Raw genomic sequence first — 18,286 nt, forward strand, 5'->3', positions numbered from 1 at the left:
ATTACAAATAAGGAAATGAAAGCCTTAAACATTTCTCTATATTTTTATGAGGGAGTGCTGTGGTTTTCTGCATGTAGGAAACGGGTTAACTCTCACACGCACAAAAGGCCAACACACACATACGGGCCGTGTAACAACTTCCGTGGAGGAGGTAACTTCAAGGGGTGACTCAATTTCGGCTTGCCTTTGAGCCCAGCGGGGGTTTTCGGGTGTCCTTAACCCTCATTAAAGCCGCGTGTATGACAGCGTTGTAGCATCCTGCTACATTTACCACATGTGGTTCCCGTGAAGCCCTGAGGTATTCAGGAGTGGCTAATGTTTCAGATCTTCTAGTCGCTGGTGTGTCTTTGAACACAACATCTGTTTGCTTGGCTGCGTGAGTCATGAGTGTGCCGCTCGTTGTACCTCATATGTCTATCGTCTCAATTCGCAAGGTCGTAAAGTGTCTCATTGATCCGTCATGATGATTCTGATAATGTCTGTATTTCACTTTAAGGCTACACATTGAAAATTGTGATGTGTTAATTGTGTAACATCACCAGAGTTTTACCCTCTGTGTCGACTCAGCATTAAAAACTCACACACAGCAGTTACACTTGTAAATTGGGGACAGCTGTTGCATAACCCAGTGTGGAATGTTTAATAAATGATAAGAAAGCAATGGTTACAAGTTTGTTTTTAAACTTGAAATCAGCTAAATTAAAAGTAAACAGTCCAGACATTTAAGGTGATATGTAAACTTGTAAATAGTTTTAATATAGTATGCATCATTTTTACAGAAAAAAAGATTATCTTTCTTGATTTGTGAGTGAAATTAAAAGGAGACTTAAAATAAAATAGTTAGCCATCTACTTCTTTATTTGCTAAAATCAATCTTATTTTCCTAACTTTTGGGTGATTAAATATATCTTTTATCAGACTTATCTTTTGGAAAAAACAATATGTATAGCATTTCTAAATGGGTTACTGCTATCATATTTTTCAGATTATCTTTCATTTTTATACAAGTGTACTGATTTTACTTTGTGGGATAAGCGAAATCACAAAAAAAAAAAGAACACACGCACATAAGCACATAACTTGACAACTTAAATCTGTGGATTCTGTGTTTACTATTTTTGTTGCTTAACCCTGAACCAAAAGTACAAGCTGGTATCTATCATGATGCAGACTGAGCATTTCCATGTAGTATAATAACTGTAGTAGGCATTCCAAAGCACCCGCTAAAATCTATTTTTCACCTGTAATCAAACCACAATGTGACCATTGTTTCAATAAATATAGAAATGAATGAAGATGCAACAGACAGGAGGTAATAATTTAGATATTTTATTGATTCAAATCACATTTTTAAAAAAAAAATCACTTCAGAACTGTAGTTTTTGAAACCATGGAACACTTGAATTCACATTTTATTGCTTAATAGTTACTGTAAGTGTTTCTCTTTAAATGGTGGTAAGACAAGAACAAAAACAACAGAATTAGACCAAAATTCTTTCAATAGTTTCTTAAATTGGATTCATTTGGATTCCCATTTTGGCCGTTAACACAGACATAGATAATGCATTTTTTTTTTCACTTTCGACTGCTGCTAGGATTGTTTGTTTTCAGTGAAAACGACAGTTTGTAAATAACACTAATCAGTAAAAGACATTTCTTTAAAAAAATCACAGTGCTACTGATAATGTTATTAGTGCCAAAAGTCAATGAAAATGTATCAAATCTTTTTTTTTCAACAATTTTTGTCTCCAGGATCTGCAAGCCTTGTACTTTTTTCTTAATAAATAATATCCAATAAAGAATACAAAAAAAGAGTGTAACACCCATTTTGAACTGTTGAAGAAGGTTAAAACCTACATAAATACAGTTAGCTTAAATAAATAAATTAAAATGTATAAATAAACTGTTTACTGTACAGAAAGAAAAAAAAAACAAAATGATGCGCTTGTGCGGGAAAATATAAAATGCTGCCCGTTTTATTTTCTAGACAAAAGTTTCAGATTGAGATTTCTCTTTCGCATTATCGAACATATTCAGTTCAGTCTGAAACTTCTTGCCACGAAGCAGCAAATGTTCCTTTTTCTTCTTCTTCTTCTTGTCTTTTTTTTTAAGTGCCTGCCACACTTCCATTTCAGTCCATCGTCCGGCCCGCCCAGTATTCCACTTTCACATGTGGCTGCCTTTCTCCTGAGGCCTGCAGGAATATGCCAAGCTGTCCATTTTGTTTTTTTACGTGAACATCCAGCTAGGGTCCAAGCAGACACCCCCACTTTCCCGTCTTCATTCTCTTATGTTTCTTTGCTTTTCTTCAGGACCTCCTTCCGTGGTTCTTTTCTCTTTCTATTTTGAGGTAGTATCGCCGCTCCTTTGCCTAAAAGGAGAGAAAAGAACAAACAATAAGATAAGTATATCAGTTCATGCAAAAATATGGCAGGAAAACTGTGTCAATGTGCAATATTAGCCCTGATTTTACGACGCTGTCTAGAATAAGTTTACATTTTGAATCTTTTTGTGACTGTCTTATACCTAACATTTGCCTTTTGTCATAACATTATCATCCAATAGAGATTATCATTCTTACTTGTAAGTCTACTTCTGTTGTAGTGACTTTGTGTTGGAAATTGCCACTATTTGCGTTCACAATTTGTAAATTGCATCACACTTCCCGCCACCAGTCCATCATTATACAGGAATGATTCATCAGGAAAATTAATTGTTAGTACAGTTCAGACAAAAGAGCACACGTATATAAGCCGCACCCATTACAGCTCACCAAAAACAGCTCACCAAAAACAGCCCACCAAAAACAGCTCAACAGAAACAGCTCACTAAAAACAGCTCACCAAAACCAGCTCAAATATAAGCCGCTGTACACTTGCAAGATATGGGCTAACCAAATTTAGCACACTAATGTGAACCACTACACTATCACTACCCTCTAAATAATTGTATCTGCTTCTTCATCTTGTGACTAAAAAATATTTTTGGGCAGAAACTAGAAAACCAACTAATGTTAGGGGTGTAATCATATATCAGTCTGGATCATTATGTCAATTGGTTAAACAACCATCCAATCAAATCGATAAAAAAAATCCAGAATATTGACTATCTTTAAGATGTGCCATTTTGAATACTTTGAAATAGTTTTACATATTTATTACTAGAGGTCAAATGCAATTGTGATTAATATGTATTTAATATTGTATCAAAGCACTTTGTAACAAATATCCTAAATTTGATGATTTAAACCCCTTCTAATTTAACTTAAATTGTACTCACCCTTCGTTATCTCTTCAGTGGTTGGACGCTAACCCTAACTTGACTTTCTCCTCATTCTCTACATCATACGCTCCCCGCTTGTGAAACCTGGAATCAATCAGAAAACGGGACTATTTAGGCCTAACGATTACCCTTATCATCCTATACGATTCCCTACAAAACTTTAAGGTGTGAATGTAGTATGTGAACCTGCGTGCGTGTCTGGTATGTGAAACTGACCTGAGCATGAGTAAAAGGCCAATGATGGTGAGGCAAATGGATGAGAGTACCACGGCGACCACGGCTAGAGCTGTGGTGCGGTTGTAGCCTTCTTGAGGCCTCTCCACGGGCAGGGTGAAGAATTCGCACCTTTCCCCAGAGTAACTTGGGTGGCAACTGTAAATGTCAAGAAAAGATTGTAAGAGATTGCTTTTACATTGACCACATAGTAGGCTTAACAAATGACCATGTAGAACTCTTAAACTGAGGAATTTGATGAAAATTTCTCATGTTGCAAGTTCCTTATTGTTATTTCATGAATCAATTAATTGGTTGACAATAGACATTTCTGGCTTTCATTCATTTTGACAGGGAGAGGCTTCAATGAAAATTAAATGGCAATGGCTTCCATTTAAAGTTGGCTTGCGTTCAATTGGCAGCATATCCAAACCTCACTCCAAAAACTCCCATTTTGCCTCAAAAGAAAAAAATGTCCCAAAATGTCTATCATTCCTATGGAAAGGTTTTTTGAGAGATGACGAAGCAGTTGATGTAGTATACTCACACACAAGAGGGAAGTCGGATGTTCCTCAGGTATTGACAGGTGCCGTGGATGCAAAGATCTTTAAACTTCCTCAGGCAGGGATTCCTCTTCTTTCCTTTCCCTTTTCCCTTCTTCCGTCCCTTTCCATGCCTTCTCTGTCCTTCAGTGTTTTCCCCCTCCAAGATGGCAGCTGGATCTCGGGGTTTGCTTGACATAGCAACTAAAAAAATAAATTATGTATTAGCCAATCTGATAAAAGTATCATTGTCTGTAATGACTCTGGGGAGCTCACCTCTTGGCATTTCCACTTCATAATCCCCTGACGCGCTCTCCTCATATTCATCTCCATCGTCGTTGTATTCATCATCGTACTCTTCATCCTCGTTCTCCTCCAATGGAGTAACGGTACTCTCCTCTTCCGGCCTTCCATCTTTGCTCACGTCCTGGAAGTTGATGACAGACGTGTGCCGCTGCCTGTCACTTTCATAGCGATCCACTGCTGCCCCGCAGGCCAGTTTGGAAGCCACTGTTCAGGAAAGAAACAAGAGCGTTAGAAAGGGTATTGACTGGAGTAAAGGCAAAGATACAAGCGTGCCAAGGTGGGCGGACCAAAGCAGACAAGTTCGAACATGCTCCAGACGACTTGTAAAAGGGGTTGGGCTAACAGAACTATTTTTTTTTAATTCTTGACACCAAAAAGTGATGTACAACTACTATCCTGGGGGTGTTGGCTCAAAGTCACTGCCTTGCTAAAGGGCAAAAAGGAGCAGAATTACCATTCTTCATGACATAATTCTAAACCACCTATCCTATTCTGACATAATCCCCTCATGTGAAAGAATAGCTATTTTCCAAGCAGTAGTTTATTGTCTACAAAGAAATGTTTACCCACAGTCCTTCACATTAAGCACTTGTGAGCAGACAGTAATGTCAAGCAAGAATATGAGTTAAAAATAAATGGATCCAGTTACATAAAAGCACGCTTTAAAATAGCGAGACGGCCTCATAGGTTATGACATCGGGAAAAAAAAGTTTGGCAAGTTTACCAGTTATTTTTGAGATTTTTTTTATTAATATGATGTCACCCAGATAGACGCATAAATAACAAAAACAACTTCAATATTTTAACTTACCGAGTGTGTGAAGCAGCAAAAGGATAATATTGCAAATCCTCATGATGACAAGACTTGTAAAAAAAAATGGATGGTTTTAAAAAAATCAAATGATAATTAATCCTTGTGGCAATTTATTCCGCCGGTTGGGAGGCGTTGGTGGGATTTGACGCAAAGAGCGCGTGTGGAGTGAAGAGGGAAAGCGTTTCAAATGTGAGACTGCGGCTTATTTAAGGGCCTCTCGCCATTGTGGCCCCACCCACACACATAGACGCACACACACTGTGTTGGTTCTTCACAATTCACACTGAAAATCCCTCCAAAAATATGCCACATTGAAACTAAAGTAATCAAAATACATGGAAAAAAAAACATTAAATCTATTGGGAATAACAGTTAAGTTTTTTATCATCAAATATAGAGTAAACAGCAGTCTAAAATGTGGTTCAAATGTTTCCAAGAGCACTGTGGCTTTGGGGATTCACAGATTATAAAGCCAACAGAGTATAAATGTAGTAAATGCTGACTAATATTTTACAGATGGGAAATATTTGCCAATTTGCTACTTGTAATACCACTAAATGCAAGGGAAAATGGGAACATGAAGGACAGGCAGCAATAGTGAGGCTAGAGTGTACTGCTCATGCGCCCTATCTTGTGGTGAATCATGGTACTATCTAACAATGAAGCAAAAACTTACAAACTTTTGTGTGAGTAAATGAGAACGAAGTGTTTAGAAAGAAGTGTGTGGACTATAAAGAAAAACTCTTACTATTGGTGAAGTATTACCATTTGGGGCTGCTTTGTTAGTTCAGGGCCTGGATAAGGAAATCATTTCGTAAATTTAGCAACACATTTTATTGGTGAAACATTTTCAGTCAGCCAATTGACATCCAAAAGATGATGCCACAGGATAAAAACCTGGAGGAAGTAGGTTAACAACTGAATGGCTAAAACACAGAAAATACCGCAATTGCACAATTTAGTCACCTCCATAAGGACACCGCAAGAATGTCACTGACATAGTTTTGAATCATAGAATGTTTTAAAAATTCTCCTTAATTGGCTACAAGGAAGCTTTCTGTTGTTATTGGTGCCAAAGTGGGGAAACCAGTTAGTGATAATTCTATTTATTTTAAACATGTTCCACTCTACACTGTGATCTTTTTAGTGTAGTGTTAGTAAAAACAGAAAAAGACGCATATTTTTTATGCGAGAAGTTAATTGTTGTGATTTAACAATATGATGTCATTTCACACAGTAAAGACATTAATACAGATTAAAACATGAAACATGGAAGATTCAAAAATACAATTTAAAATTTCAAGGGGTCATATTCTCTTTAAATAATTTGGAGTAAGGAAAAAAAGTCATGATTTGATTTTAATAGTCGGGACTTTTCTGAAAGTGATATTTGTATCTCTCACCACAGAAAAAGTGAGGGTGGGGGTTTTGGGGGGCTCAGCAAAAATAGACAGCCCAAGCTAAAAAATAAGACCACAACTATGTCTTCAGTTTTTAATCCTCCAGAAACATAAACAACTGGGAGTAAAAACCACTATCAAACGTCTCAAGGTCTGCATTCTACAAACTTTATACCTCTACCCCAACGCTATTATAAAGATGTATTTTTCAAAGCCTCAAAGTAGGTATAACAACAAACAATTAAAAACATTCAACTTGAGTTTAAAAAAATACCAAAAAAGACATTTATTTTTCTCCTCACAAAAATATCTGCAGTTTTCTAACAAAGATTAGATAAAACAAAATACTAAAATTCTACATTCTTTTCCTGCTTTTAAAATATTTTCAGGTTCATAGAGGTTTATTAAACAGCTCCATCTAGTGTTATAAAAAGTACAACAGAATGTAAGGTGAGTTTAAGCTTCTTGCATGGGCGATATTCAATAATATTTTCCTAAAAAAAAACATTTTAACCATTTTCCACAGCCCAAAAGAAACTTGGGCCGTGGAAAGTGGTTAAAAAGTTGTGCCCTTAATTTTATTACCTATTTATTAAGTGCCACTTGGAGCTACCAAACTGGTTTTCATGGTAAATATGTTTTACCATATTTACAGTGACAAAAATAATTCTATTCCTTGCACGCAGACCCTTGTTTGACACTCCGGATTGAAATATAAATATAATATACAAAAATATATTGAACATTTTTAATCAATTTTGTGTTAGTATTATATTATTTGTTTATCTAAAAATGTAATGCATGGGTTGAAATTATATTACAAAGTTTTCTTTTATTGAATGCTAATATATTTCCCCCTCCTGTCTGTAGGTGGCGATACTCAAAGTTTATCAGGCTTAATAACCACCAAAATAAAGAGACTGACGGGTGTCACGTGGCTGTCACGAAAGTGGGGGCAAACATGGCAGACGACTTAGGGGAAGTAAACACAGCTGTAATTGAAGATCCAACAAAACGTGAGTTAGAGGTCTCCAAACTTTCTAACGAAGAGCCTGACAATGACGCCTGCAACAACAATGCCATCGGCCGGACAGAGAGATCATCGTCGGAGAGCAGCTGGTCAGGATCTCTCCTTTCGCTGGCTCGGAAGGCCACGGGGACGCTCAGCAGCGGGGTGAGCTCCGCTTCTACCCGGGGGAACTCCGCGCATAGCTCCGCTGAGAACATCACGGTGGACAAGGAGCCCCAAACCGAGTCTAATTGCATGGGAAAGAAGCTTCCAGGTAGGAGTGATAGATTCCTACGCGTGCAATAAGTTGTCTGAGTAATAAGAACAAATGATGTATTACTATATGTAAACACAAGATAGTTTCTTGAACATTTGACATAGTCTGATGTATTTTTATGATTGTGTTTTCTGTGAAAATTCAGTGTCACTCCCTAAAGAGCCCATGGCAATAGAAAGATCCAATCTTCTCAGCATGTTGAAGTTAAGCATCAAAGTTTTAATCAAGTCCTCGCTGAGTTTGGGCAGGACTTTGGATGCTGACTACCCGCCTTTGCAGCAGTTCTTCTTAGTTCTGGAGCACTGCCTCAAACATGGGCTAAAAGGTGACCGATCTGCTAACTGATCAACTCTAAAGGTATTCTGTGTGTTTATGTGTGGGCTTTTGCATAACTATTTTCAGCCAAGAAGTCCTTCATTGGTCAGAATAAATCCATTTGGGGCCCTCTGGAGCTGACTGAGATGTTGTGTCCAGAATCTGCCAACATTGTGACAAGTGCAAGAGACCTGCCGGGAATCAAGTATGCTTTGGGGAAATGAAGGGGCTTCAAATTGTCATTTTAATAAGTTCATAATAAGCGCATGTCTGTCAAAAATGCTTTTAACTTAAAAAAAGCAAACCCACTATAAAGTAGGTGCCATTGTTTTGTGTATTACTGTGACCCTTTCATTTAAGAATCTAGTCTAAATGCGTGAACAAAATGTACGCATCATTGGTTGGCTGACCCCTGTAATGCGTTATAGAAAATGATTAAATTCATCGTTCATTTATTTTTAGGACTGGTTTGGGGAGAGGAAGGGCATGGCTGCATTTAGCGCTCATGCAAAAGACAATGGCAGACTACATGAAAGTCTTGCTGGACCGTAAAGATCTCCTGATGTGAGTTGAACATCTGAAACATCTATGTTACAAATGGCATATAGTAAAAAAACCATCCACCATTGTGTTCTAGTGAGTTCTATGAGCCTGAAGCTCTCATGATGGAGGAGGAAGGGGCAGTAATGGGGGGGCTGCTGGTTGGCCTCAATGTAATTGATGCAAACCTGTGCATTAAAGGCGAAGATCTGGATTCTCAGGTAGAGAACAAGACTGCATCCCTGGTTATTTACTAAATCAGACAATCCATGCTGTTTTTTCTGTGTCTTTTAGGTAGGGGTTATTGACTTCTCCCTCTATCTCAAAGACCCCGCCAGCACTGAGAATCCAAAAGAGTCAGTAGCAGCTCATAAAAAAATCTGAAGTGACGTTGATGGAAGATGAATTTTTTTTCTAATGACTTTCTCATGTTTGTCAGTGATGCTAAGATGACCGCCATATTGGATCAGAAGCATTACATTGAGGAGTTGAATCGTCACCTGAGTGGAACTGTCACGGACCTTCAGGCAAAGATGGACTGTTTGGAGAAAACCAACAGCAAACTCGTCGAAGAGGTCAGAAGTTGATTGTGTTGTCAACGTTAACATTTTTTTGTGATTTGTGGAGAGGGAAAAATAGCCGTTACTTCAGACTCCAAGTATTCTTTTTGTTTTCACTTGTTGGAGGTCTGATGTCTCAGAGTGCTACTCTAGTAAAAAAATAAAATTTGAAGGGGTGATGTAAAAGCTCCCCCAATTCTGGAAGGACCCCCAGGACAGAAAATCATAATCCAGGCCACTATATTTCTGATCATAAATTTCTCTTTTTAGCTCACGGCAGCTACGGACAGAATCAACTCTCTGCGAGATGAACAGGAACAGCTAAAGGAGGACAGTGCGCAGATCTTGCTCTCCAGCCAGAAAAAGAAAGAGGTCTGAATGGCATTGCGATCATTTACTGAAAAAGGCGAGGCAAATTGTGATATTTTCCACACCCAGGCTGCACTTCAGGACAGCCAGGCAGAGCTGGAGACGTACAAGCAAACTCGGCAAGGCCTGGATGACATGTATAATGTCGTGTGGAAGCAATATAAGGAAGAAAAACGCATTCACCAGGTCAGGTATCCATAGTCAGTCTCCAGGAACTACAAGTGCAAAAACATAGCTGTAGAAACCAAGGACCCTGAAAGGATTAAATGAAAATGAAAATGCCTTTCTGATTTTCATTTTCATTTAATCCTTTCAGGGTCCTTGGTTTCTACAGCTATTCAAATGCTGCCATTTTGTATAAGAAGTATATGAGACATCTTAGTAAAAATGTGTTTATTTTCTGCTTGTCCGAGATCTCACATTGGGTCATTCCAGGAGTTGGCACGAGAGCTGGAGCTGCAGACAGTGCTAAAACAGGAAATGGAGATGGCCATGAACCTGCTGGAGAAGGACTCTCATGAGAAACAGGACTCACTGGAAGCCTTGCGACTCCAGTTGGACCAAGTGAAAACTCTCAACCTTCAAATGTTCCACAAAGCACAGGTAAGTGGCCGTCTTTCCACTACAGCTGAGATGCATGACACGCTTTGATGGGTTTTGGGACTCTGCAGGACTCCGAACGAGAGACAGCCAAAAAACAGGCAGAGGTGGAACAGCTCGAGCGGAAATTAGACGACATGGTGAAAGCCACGGCTGATCTCGAGCTCAGGTATGCTTTTTTGCAGGGATAGCAGTATTTTATGTTGACTGATGCTACCTAACTGACTTGCTTTTCAGGCTTCACGATTCAGAACGGGATTGTAAGAAGAGCAACCAGTCAGATAAAAATGTAAGGGCTGAGCTGGAGGGGAAAATAAACACGCTTGAAAAACAACTGAGCGACTTGGACGTACAAAGGTACTTCCAACTTCATCGTGTAGTTTGCAATTGTTGGCCTTTGACTTATTGTCTTCTCTATGGGGAGGCTTGGCTTTGAGAAGGAACTCATGCTTGAGAGGGAGCAGCGACAAAGTCTTCAGAAAGCCCTCCAGAGAGAGCAGGACAATAGTGCTGAGCTTCGCACGCAACTGCAACAACTCCAAGGCCTGCACGCAGTTAGTAATTCAGGAATTTTATCTCAATTGGTGTTTTTTGGGGGGGATTGTCAATGTGTAACCATTACATTTCACTGTGAGATAAAACTTGTCAAAATGTCACGTTTAGAAAAGCATTTTATGGCAGAAATTCAGAAGTGAAATGAGCCAAAAATACTTCAGTTTGTTCAAATGGCAACTTTATGGATGAACTAGAAGAGTAATTTTTGGTAATTACACGTTTTTACACACAAAAAGCAGCGGAAAAGACTTTACTCCACCCGATTGGTAAGACTTTGTATTTTTTTTTCCAAGGAGCTCCAGGACCTGAAGCAGGAGAAGCATCAGCTGCAGGAGTTGTGCGAACAGCAGGAGCAGGCTTTGCAGGAGATGGGGCTCCATCTCAGCCAGTCAGTGCTCCTTCAACTTGACCCTTGATTCTCTTTTTGTTGCCACTGACATCTACAATTTAAAACATTGTATCTCTCCAAGGTCCAAACTAAAGATGGAGGACTTCAAAGAGGTGAACAAAGCACTGAAGGTAGGTTTTACGTGATCGTGCATTGTGCCAAGGCAAGTCATTCTTCCTGGCAGGGTCACGCGTGGTTAAAAGACGACGAGGCCACGCAGTGCAAGCTGTGCGAAAAGGAGTTCTCCATCTCCCGAAGAAAGGCAAGTACCAATTTTATTTCTGCTTCTGGGTTGATACCTTACGCTCACAAGCAGTTTTTGCATATTTTCAGCACCATTGCAGGAACTGCGGGGATATTTACTGCAGCAATTGCTCCAGTAACGAGCTGGCTTTACCTTCATATCCTCGTCCCGTGAGGGTTTGTGATATGTGTCACTCCTTGTTGACGCAAAGATGTTTGCCCCAAACCTCATGACAAAACACCGAGGAGCAGATTTCCCAAACTCACACTGCACTGTTCGGCCACGTTTGCTTTTGAAGGTCAGTTGGTGTCGTCCGAGGCACATTTATGTGTCGCAAACCTGGAGCATAGCTGTTATAGATTTAATTTTCATTGCTACACATTCACGTGTACTTATTTTGGGTTATTTTCCCATTCAGGTGTAAGGTCAGCTGTTTACATTTGATCTAATGTATAGATACACACTATTTTCAATCAAAATAGCTTGTTTATAGTCTGGTCCAGAGGCAGTTTCATACTTCTTTGCATTTCTAATTTTGAGGTGGTCCCTCCCCACTAAATTTGATTATATTCACACTTCAATTAACTACCACAGTAAGAGCTTAAGTTTCTATCAGTCCAGTGATGCACCTTTGTAAATTGTGGAATGATTAAAAAAATATATATTTTAGAATTAACATGTGGATTGTATACTCAAGAGCTGTTTTCTATCTCAGAGTATGACATTTTTAACTTGATATTTAATGAATGAATTAAAAAAAGCAGTTTCCATGAGAATCCAACTAGTTTATTAACTTGACTCACAGAAAATACAAACAGCATTAGAGGCAGAAGACATAAAATAGCAACTCAGTTGGTGACAAGTTTAGTCGCTAGCAATGGTTCCAATGGAGAAAGTGTCTTTGAATGGGTCACATCTGCAAATGCAATGCAGCATTGCTGCTTTAGTAAGTAGAAACAATGTCTAAAACATATCTGGTCATGCACTCTGATCTATAAAATGTGCAGGGAACACAAAATGACAATCCTGGAAAAATGAAAAATTAAGTTGCCATGTTCTAAAAACCAACAGGACAGTGAAATTGGATAGCAACAAAAATCTCTCTTCTATCTCAGGAAAATTCACCTGGAAAAAAAAAACCCAAAAAACAAGCCTCACCCATCATCAATACTTCACTTAACCTGAACCATGTTAAACACCTGGACGTTATGGATTCTTGCAGTAAACTACTAAACTGAGTTGAACCTGACTGAACAAAAAGGGTACAATAGTAAAAAAAAAAAAAAGATCAAAAGGAAAAAAGGATCTACATTCCCCAACCTCCTCCAATTCCATTAATGGAGCTTCTGCTGCTGCCACCACCACCTCCACCATAGTAACTGCTTCCCATTCCACCCTGGTTACCTAACAAGAGAGAGAAAATACAAACTATAGGACCTCGGCAGTTCAAGGGTGAATCGCCACGTCAAAACTTAGATTGGCGTTTAGGTCAGGCGCTATGGCACTCACTATAGTCACTGTAGCCACCCATGTTTCCTTGGCTGCTGTATCCACTAGAATAGCCAGAGCTCATCTGGCTGCTGCTGTAAGACGACTGACTCTGGCCTGGGGATAGACCCAAAAAAATAAAATGCGGACGCAAAATTAGATTCCCTTTTATTTAATAGCAAAAGTTGTGTTCTGCCAAAATGAGTAGTGCAACCAAAAATGTCAAGTTTAGCATTAAAAAACAATTACTCAAGTGCAAGTAAAATAAATACCCCAGTACTTGGTGGAAAGCACACAATGTAATTTTGCGACAATATCAATGTGAACTGTTATTATCTTCATACTTAAGTGTAACTTATATCATATGCCAAATCAATACAAATTTAATTTGCTTTAATGAAACATCTCCCATTCAAAGACAAGAGTCCTCTTTAATAGAGCAAATATTTCCTACCATTAAAATCAAAACCCATATCTTGTTTTCTGTAGTCTATTGGTGCCAAATAAAAATGGGAAGACAACTGAAATTTGAAGTCTAAGCACTCAGATTTTAGTTTTTAAATGCCACTTTAAAGAAACCAACTGACTGCATTATTGCACTTGATTGATTGTCAAAATTATTCTTACATCCCAATGGTCACATTTCTAAACTTACTGTAGGCGTCTGGCAAACATTAAAAATGTAACGACTTGTAAGCGTAGCATTTCTTCATAAATCTCATCAGGTAAAAGTTGGTAGAGTTACTCTAAGAAGTACATTTTTCTCAAAAGGTCACACAACTAAATGTTACAAAGTAACTAACACACTACTACCCACCTCTGGTGGTCTGCCGTAAACCGTACTCACCCCCCATCATTTGGCTGCTGTAGCCGCCATTACTGCCACCTGCTGTTGAGTTTAAAAACAGCTCCACGTAGCGGTGCTCTGAAAATAAGCAAAAGGGGAAAAAAAGAACACATTTAGAGACAGTTCTCCACCACATGACCATGATTCCCAACTCACGCATGTTAGCTTTGTCCTTGGACATGGCGGCCACCGCATCCTCGTGCGTCGCAAACTCCACATCTGCTTCTCCAGTTACCCGGCCATCCGGACCCACCTCAATGTGGACCCGCACTGGGTTTAACGGAGAGAAGAACTGCCGAAAGACCAACAATTAGCTTCCTTGTCGTAAACAAATAGCCATCATTCATATAGGATTAAAAATGGTGACAAACAAGACCGCAACAGTAGCCTTCCCATTTCAACTGCCCCTTACAATATAAATGTCCGATTCAGTGGCTCTGTATGGGAGGCCCCTCATGTGGACGCAGTGGCCCGTCGTGCTCTGGAAAGACGAGCCGCCGCCATCGTTGTACCGGCCATCCGAACCGCCTGCGCGATGGAAAAACCAGCAGGGTTTTTTTTTAGGAAGGGATGGTTTGGAGCCGCACGGCCGCCTGAGCGCCTCGTGGGCATGAATGGAGAGAATTCATCAACAATTAATCGATCACCAAATCGGTTTTCACTTCTTCGTCCGCTCGACACACCTCCTCCGTAGCCTCCGCGCCGCATTCGTTCGTACGAGCCCCCTCGGTTCATCATGCTGTAGCCGCCGCCGCCTCCACCGCCGCCACCGCGCCCCCCGGAGGGCCGGTCATAAGGGCTGGGCCTCTGCATGCCCATGGGCTTCCTCTGAGGCTCGTAATGTGTTCGCACTTCGGCGCGGCTACTCTTGAAGATCTCAATGTACCTACGTGCATGGGGAGATTACAATTCGGATCGGGGGATAAAACAATAATAATAATCCAACTGAGGCTATGCAAAATCAGTTCTTCTCAATAGTGCACTATTTGTACTTGTGTTAATTGAAAGGAATAAAATTAAATTAAAGCTTGCCAAATGAAGGGTGCCTGATTTCAATTTTCTTATGGGTAAGAGACTACATTAATTTAGATTTTCAAATTAAAAGCTCCAACAGCCGGCCGGGCTCAGTCGTGGAGCTTTTTGAAGCTCGTTAAGTGTTACCTGTGGAGGTGGGCTCCGTGTCCTTCAGCTTAGTTGGCCTCTGATGCACCACCAGGCATTATCCTTACCAATGTAAACCGCTACTTATGTCTGCTAAATTTGTGCATGTGGTCAATTTTAATTGACAACTATTACTGTGGAACAATGTTACTGTGTTGCATAATAGAAACTAGGTCTGAGCGATATGGCCTAAGGATCAAAATGTGGGTTTTTGTTGTTGTTTTTTTGTTCCCTTTGGGAGACGAACAAATGGTAGGATTGTCGGCTTAACTCAAAATGTCATGTTTATGTGTGGTTTTCATGGTGTTATTTTTTTTTTCACTAAATTGTCATTTGCATGAAGGGTAAATAAAAGGAAAACTTTTTACTTGTGCTGTGAACCCCCTAACACAAAAGTTAAAACTATTCCTGTTTAATTATCTATTGACTGGGATGTTAGCTCAATTTCATTCTGAGACACAAATTATTTTTACGAATCATTTGGAACTTTAAACATTATTAATTAAAAAACAAAGTCTAATTCATTATATCACCCAGACCTAGGGGAATAAAGATTAGTGTGTTTATAGTACAGATACAAGAAATAAATTATTAAATAAAATTCAAGTGTAAGTGATTTCATGTTGAAAGTGCACACCATATATCTATATAAATATAAATAAAAAAGCAATGTTTCCAGCCAGCCAGCCAACCAACCATCCCCACCTGTGCCCTATTCTTTCCTTGTGTTTCTTTAGAGCCTTTTCAGCTATATCCTGTGAAGCAAACTGCACGAAGGCCTCCCCCGTACTCCTCCCCTGGATGTCCACCGGCAATGTTATCCCATTTGGCACGATTTCCAACCCTTCAACCCAAGGACAGATAACCCCAGCGGGGAACATATTAAATCACATGCCCGATCACAGTAAGAAAAAAAAAATTAAAAAAAAACTTAAAGAACACTATACAACATCACACAAAGTTCGAGTCATTGGCAATTTTGAACACAAGATGATGAATGTTTTTTTTAAAGATTTAAAAGAAAATAGGGAGAAAGTTGCAAATGGGCTGTCGTGTTGTCAAGGTTAAATGTAAGTGTTGATAATGGCAAAATCTGGTGGGTGACCTTTAAATTACTTTAAGACGCCATCTGTGCCACTAAAACAATTTCAAATGTGTTCATAGGATTTGAAAGAAGAAAATCACGGAGCTAAGACAGCAAACAGAAGGTAAAACATGTTGATATGACAAGATTTAATTTTTATATATTTTTTCTCATTTGAATTTAGAGTGGGAGTAGGGAATTGATCTGCTTTAAGTGTACAATTGTTCATAAAAGCAGACTATAGAGACTTATTATGGAAAGTCATGTTTCCACTCTGAAAATTTACTTTTTTAAAAAAAAAAGGAAAATAATTTTTAAACGACCATAGGTGTAATTGATCGGTGTCTAATTTTACAATAAAAAGGGAAGCATTTTATTGCAAGATTAATGTGTTTGCCTAAAGTGTCCTCGTCGGGGCTTTGTAGGTCAAAAGTTTTTAATCAGACTCAGAACGGAAAGGTATAGACAAGAAGATATTTTAAAATCAGAGTGATAAATTTAGATAACTTCTTACCTGAGAAAAACTGGACAATTTCCTCTTTGCTGCAGCCAAAGGGGAGGCCTCGTAGTCGCACGAGCCCATCTCCTACTGTCTCGGGACAGTTTGGACCTGTGTGCTTCATGACCCAGTCCATCTCCACATTGTTTGATTTAAACACTGTTATAACACACAAAACAACACTGATTATTTTGCGATAAAACAATTCAGTGGCGTCGGCAAAAATGCAAATGTGCTTCATGTTGCTTTAGCATTTTGCCCTGATACTCTTACCACCAAAAACATAGCCAATTGAGATATTTGACCTAATTTTTAGGGACAAATCGCACTACTTTAATCCAGGATGCATTTTGTACATAGGCCAAACAGATCAAGCAAAATGATCATTATTATTAGTCGATTATCCCAAATGGTATTCGTCTCAACTGCTCACCCTCAACATATCTGTGCCCCATAGTTTCTCTGTCCTTCTTCAAGGCTAATTTGAGGTCTTCTTCTGCTTCCAGCTCAACAAAGGCCTCTCCACTGGGACGCCCCTCTTTTGTAGAGGTGAAGTGGATACCTCCGCCATCTCCATCAGTAAGAATTTTACAATCTAAAACAAAACACAAAGTCATAATCTCCCTTTACGTCAAAATCCACTATTTATTCATGCTTTGATAAAAATAGACCCACCTGAGAAAAAGTTTTCTACTTCTTCCACCGAGCAAGACCAAGGGAGACCCCTGATTCGTACAACAAAACCCTCATCACACATATCTGCAATAAGATTTTAATGAGAAATATTAATTCTTATAACCGATTCTAAAATATGCAACGTCATACAGGCACGAGAGTTCAATTTTAATACTGCACGCACGTGGTTTGCGCCATGAAGATTACGACTATTTTATTGCAATGTACGATAATATTCGATTTATGAGTCTAAAGGCAAAACCCGCCAACGTAAGGAAAGCACGTAATACACGATTAATAAAACGAGATTGCCAGAATGGAATATATTTGTCTCACATAATGATGCTTAATACACTTCAACGCTTACTTTTAACGTAGAAGAGGCACTAACATGAATAGATCGTTATAATTTGCCCGATTTTCCAGAATTACGCGCGTAATCACCTCCGCCTTAGAACAAAAGCGGCCTGCGTATGAAAGAGCCACATTAGGCTAATTCGTTAGCATTTGCTAACTACATCAATAAATATGTTAGCGATCTTATTGATAGCTAACATCAAAACGCAGAAGGGACAAGTTTACATTGAGGAAAGTGTAATCAAACCGCAAGTGTATTCCTTACTTTTTTTATTCGTAGAGAGAATGCGACGAGGAGACAAGAAACTAAGGCCCGTTTGCTGTAGCTGAAAGAAACCTAAAGTATGGTTGCCAGGTGCAGCTCTTATCCCTTTTCCAGGACCATAAAGCGCACGCCTCAGCATGAGGCTCGAACTACGTGATAAAGCACTGTTAATGAGCGCTAAACTCATTTCTATCCGTTTATTAACGCTTATGTATGCATAGTCTGTATGCTTTCAACTCATAGAAGATCAAATGGAATTTAAACAGTTTTTTAATCTTAAAAGTGGCTTAAAGGGCAATCTGGCAACCTTGAATGGCGCCTGAATCTGCGTCCACGCCCAAAAGAAATGACGCAATTCTCCCGAGTTAAAAATGGCGGACTGAAGGCCTTCTTTGAAGAGCAGGCCTACGGCCTGTTCGTCCAGGCAATGTGCGTAAATTAGCGGCCATCTTGGTGGGGGCAATGTTCCAATTGAAGTCAATGCGAGCACTCTTCA

At 39.3% G+C, this 18,286-nt stretch overlaps 3 protein-coding genes across 11 annotated transcripts in view; 1 reads left to right on the top strand and 2 right to left on the bottom strand.

Annotated features, from left to right (window-relative positions):
- The window catches only part of rufy1 (RUN and FYVE domain containing 1), a 46,871-nt gene extending 34,415 nt beyond the window's left edge, over positions 1-12,456 (top strand). Inside the window, exons 5-22 of one of the 3 annotated variants that reach the window (XM_077732275.1) lie at positions 7,428-7,573; positions 7,652-7,840; positions 7,989-8,168; positions 8,246-8,363; positions 8,621-8,722; positions 8,796-8,919; positions 8,993-9,054; positions 9,138-9,273; positions 9,529-9,630; positions 9,697-9,813; positions 10,063-10,230; positions 10,299-10,396; positions 10,465-10,584; positions 10,652-10,781; positions 11,076-11,170; positions 11,253-11,301; positions 11,355-11,432; positions 11,504-12,456. In XM_077732275.1, the coding sequence (XP_077588401.1) occupies positions 7,519-7,573; positions 7,652-7,840; positions 7,989-8,168; positions 8,246-8,363; positions 8,621-8,722; positions 8,796-8,919; positions 8,993-9,054; positions 9,138-9,273; positions 9,529-9,630; positions 9,697-9,813; positions 10,063-10,230; positions 10,299-10,396; positions 10,465-10,584; positions 10,652-10,781; positions 11,076-11,170; positions 11,253-11,301; positions 11,355-11,432; positions 11,504-11,647 (2,067 nt within the window). In that variant the 5' untranslated portion in view covers positions 7,428-7,518 and the 3' untranslated portion in view covers positions 11,648-12,456. Of the gene's footprint in view, positions 1-7,427; positions 7,841-7,988; positions 8,169-8,245; positions 8,364-8,620; positions 8,723-8,795; positions 8,920-8,992; positions 9,055-9,137; positions 9,274-9,528; positions 9,631-9,696; positions 9,814-10,062; positions 10,231-10,298; positions 10,397-10,464; positions 10,585-10,651; positions 10,782-11,075; positions 11,171-11,252; positions 11,302-11,354; positions 11,433-11,503 lie in introns of all 3 variants that reach the window. The other 2 variants (XM_077732274.1, XM_077732273.1) reach the window with 2 other exon arrangements.
- On the bottom strand, positions 1,314-5,323 carry hbegfa (heparin-binding EGF-like growth factor a). 2 transcript variants are annotated; one of them, XM_077733561.1, is made up of 6 exons: positions 5,155-5,323; positions 4,314-4,547; positions 4,043-4,241; positions 3,499-3,654; positions 3,280-3,366; positions 1,314-2,371 (listed from the first exon to the last, which is right to left on the bottom strand). In XM_077733561.1, the coding sequence occupies exons 1-5, from the start codon at positions 5,195-5,197 to the stop codon at positions 3,294-3,296; spliced, it is 705 nt and encodes a 234-aa protein (XP_077589687.1). In that variant the 5' UTR covers positions 5,198-5,323; the 3' UTR covers positions 1,314-2,371; positions 3,280-3,293. The 2 variants fall into 2 exon arrangements, with proteins under 2 accessions (XP_077589687.1, XP_077589688.1); XM_077733562.1 differs by lacking the exon at positions 3,280-3,366.
- Positions 12,179-17,940, bottom strand: hnrnph1 (heterogeneous nuclear ribonucleoprotein H1). 6 transcript variants are annotated; one of them, XM_077732279.1, is made up of 11 exons: positions 17,791-17,940; positions 17,169-17,252; positions 16,927-17,088; positions 16,509-16,652; positions 15,616-15,754; positions 14,433-14,635; positions 14,162-14,277; positions 13,906-14,041; positions 13,750-13,827; positions 12,924-13,019; positions 12,179-12,818 (listed from the first exon to the last, which is right to left on the bottom strand). In XM_077732279.1, the coding sequence occupies exons 1-11, from the start codon at positions 17,927-17,929 to the stop codon at positions 12,721-12,723; spliced, it is 1,395 nt and encodes a 464-aa protein (XP_077588405.1). In that variant the 5' UTR covers positions 17,930-17,940; the 3' UTR covers positions 12,179-12,720. The 6 variants fall into 6 exon arrangements, with proteins under 6 accessions (XP_077588405.1, XP_077588404.1, XP_077588403.1 ...); XM_077732278.1 differs by having other exon boundaries at positions 13,720-13,827; XM_077732277.1 differs by having other exon boundaries at positions 14,397-14,635.
- Between the last annotated feature and the right edge of the window lie 346 nt (positions 17,941-18,286).

This window comes from Stigmatopora nigra, chromosome 14 (genome assembly GCF_051989575.1).
Source record: "Stigmatopora nigra isolate UIUO_SnigA chromosome 14, RoL_Snig_1.1, whole genome shotgun sequence".
Classification (NCBI taxonomy): Eukaryota; Metazoa; Chordata; class Actinopteri; order Syngnathiformes; family Syngnathidae; genus Stigmatopora; species Stigmatopora nigra.

Coding starts and splice junctions, on each gene's coding strand:
- hbegfa (XM_077733561.1), bottom strand. CDS start 5,197: ATGAGGATTTGCAATATTATCCTTTTGCTGCTTCACACACTCG. Junction 4,548..5,154: donor TTTGCTGCTTCACACACTCG/GTAAGTTAAAAT, acceptor TTTCCTGAACAG/TGGCTTCCAAACTGGCCTGC. Junction 3,367..3,498: donor GGCCTTTTACTCATGCTCAG/GTCAGTTTCACA, acceptor GATTGATTCCAG/GTTTCACAAGCGGGGAGCGT.
- hnrnph1 (XM_077732276.1), bottom strand. CDS start 17,929: ATGCTGAGGCGTGCGCTTTATGGTCCTGGAAAAGGGATAAGAGCTGCA. Junction 17,253..17,790: donor TCTCTCTACGAATAAAAAAA/GTAAGGAATACA, acceptor ATCTTATTGCAG/ATATGTGTGATGAGGGTTTT. Junction 17,089..17,168: donor AGTAGAAAACTTTTTCTCAG/GTGGGTCTATTT, acceptor GTTTTGTTTTAG/ATTGTAAAATTCTTACTGAT.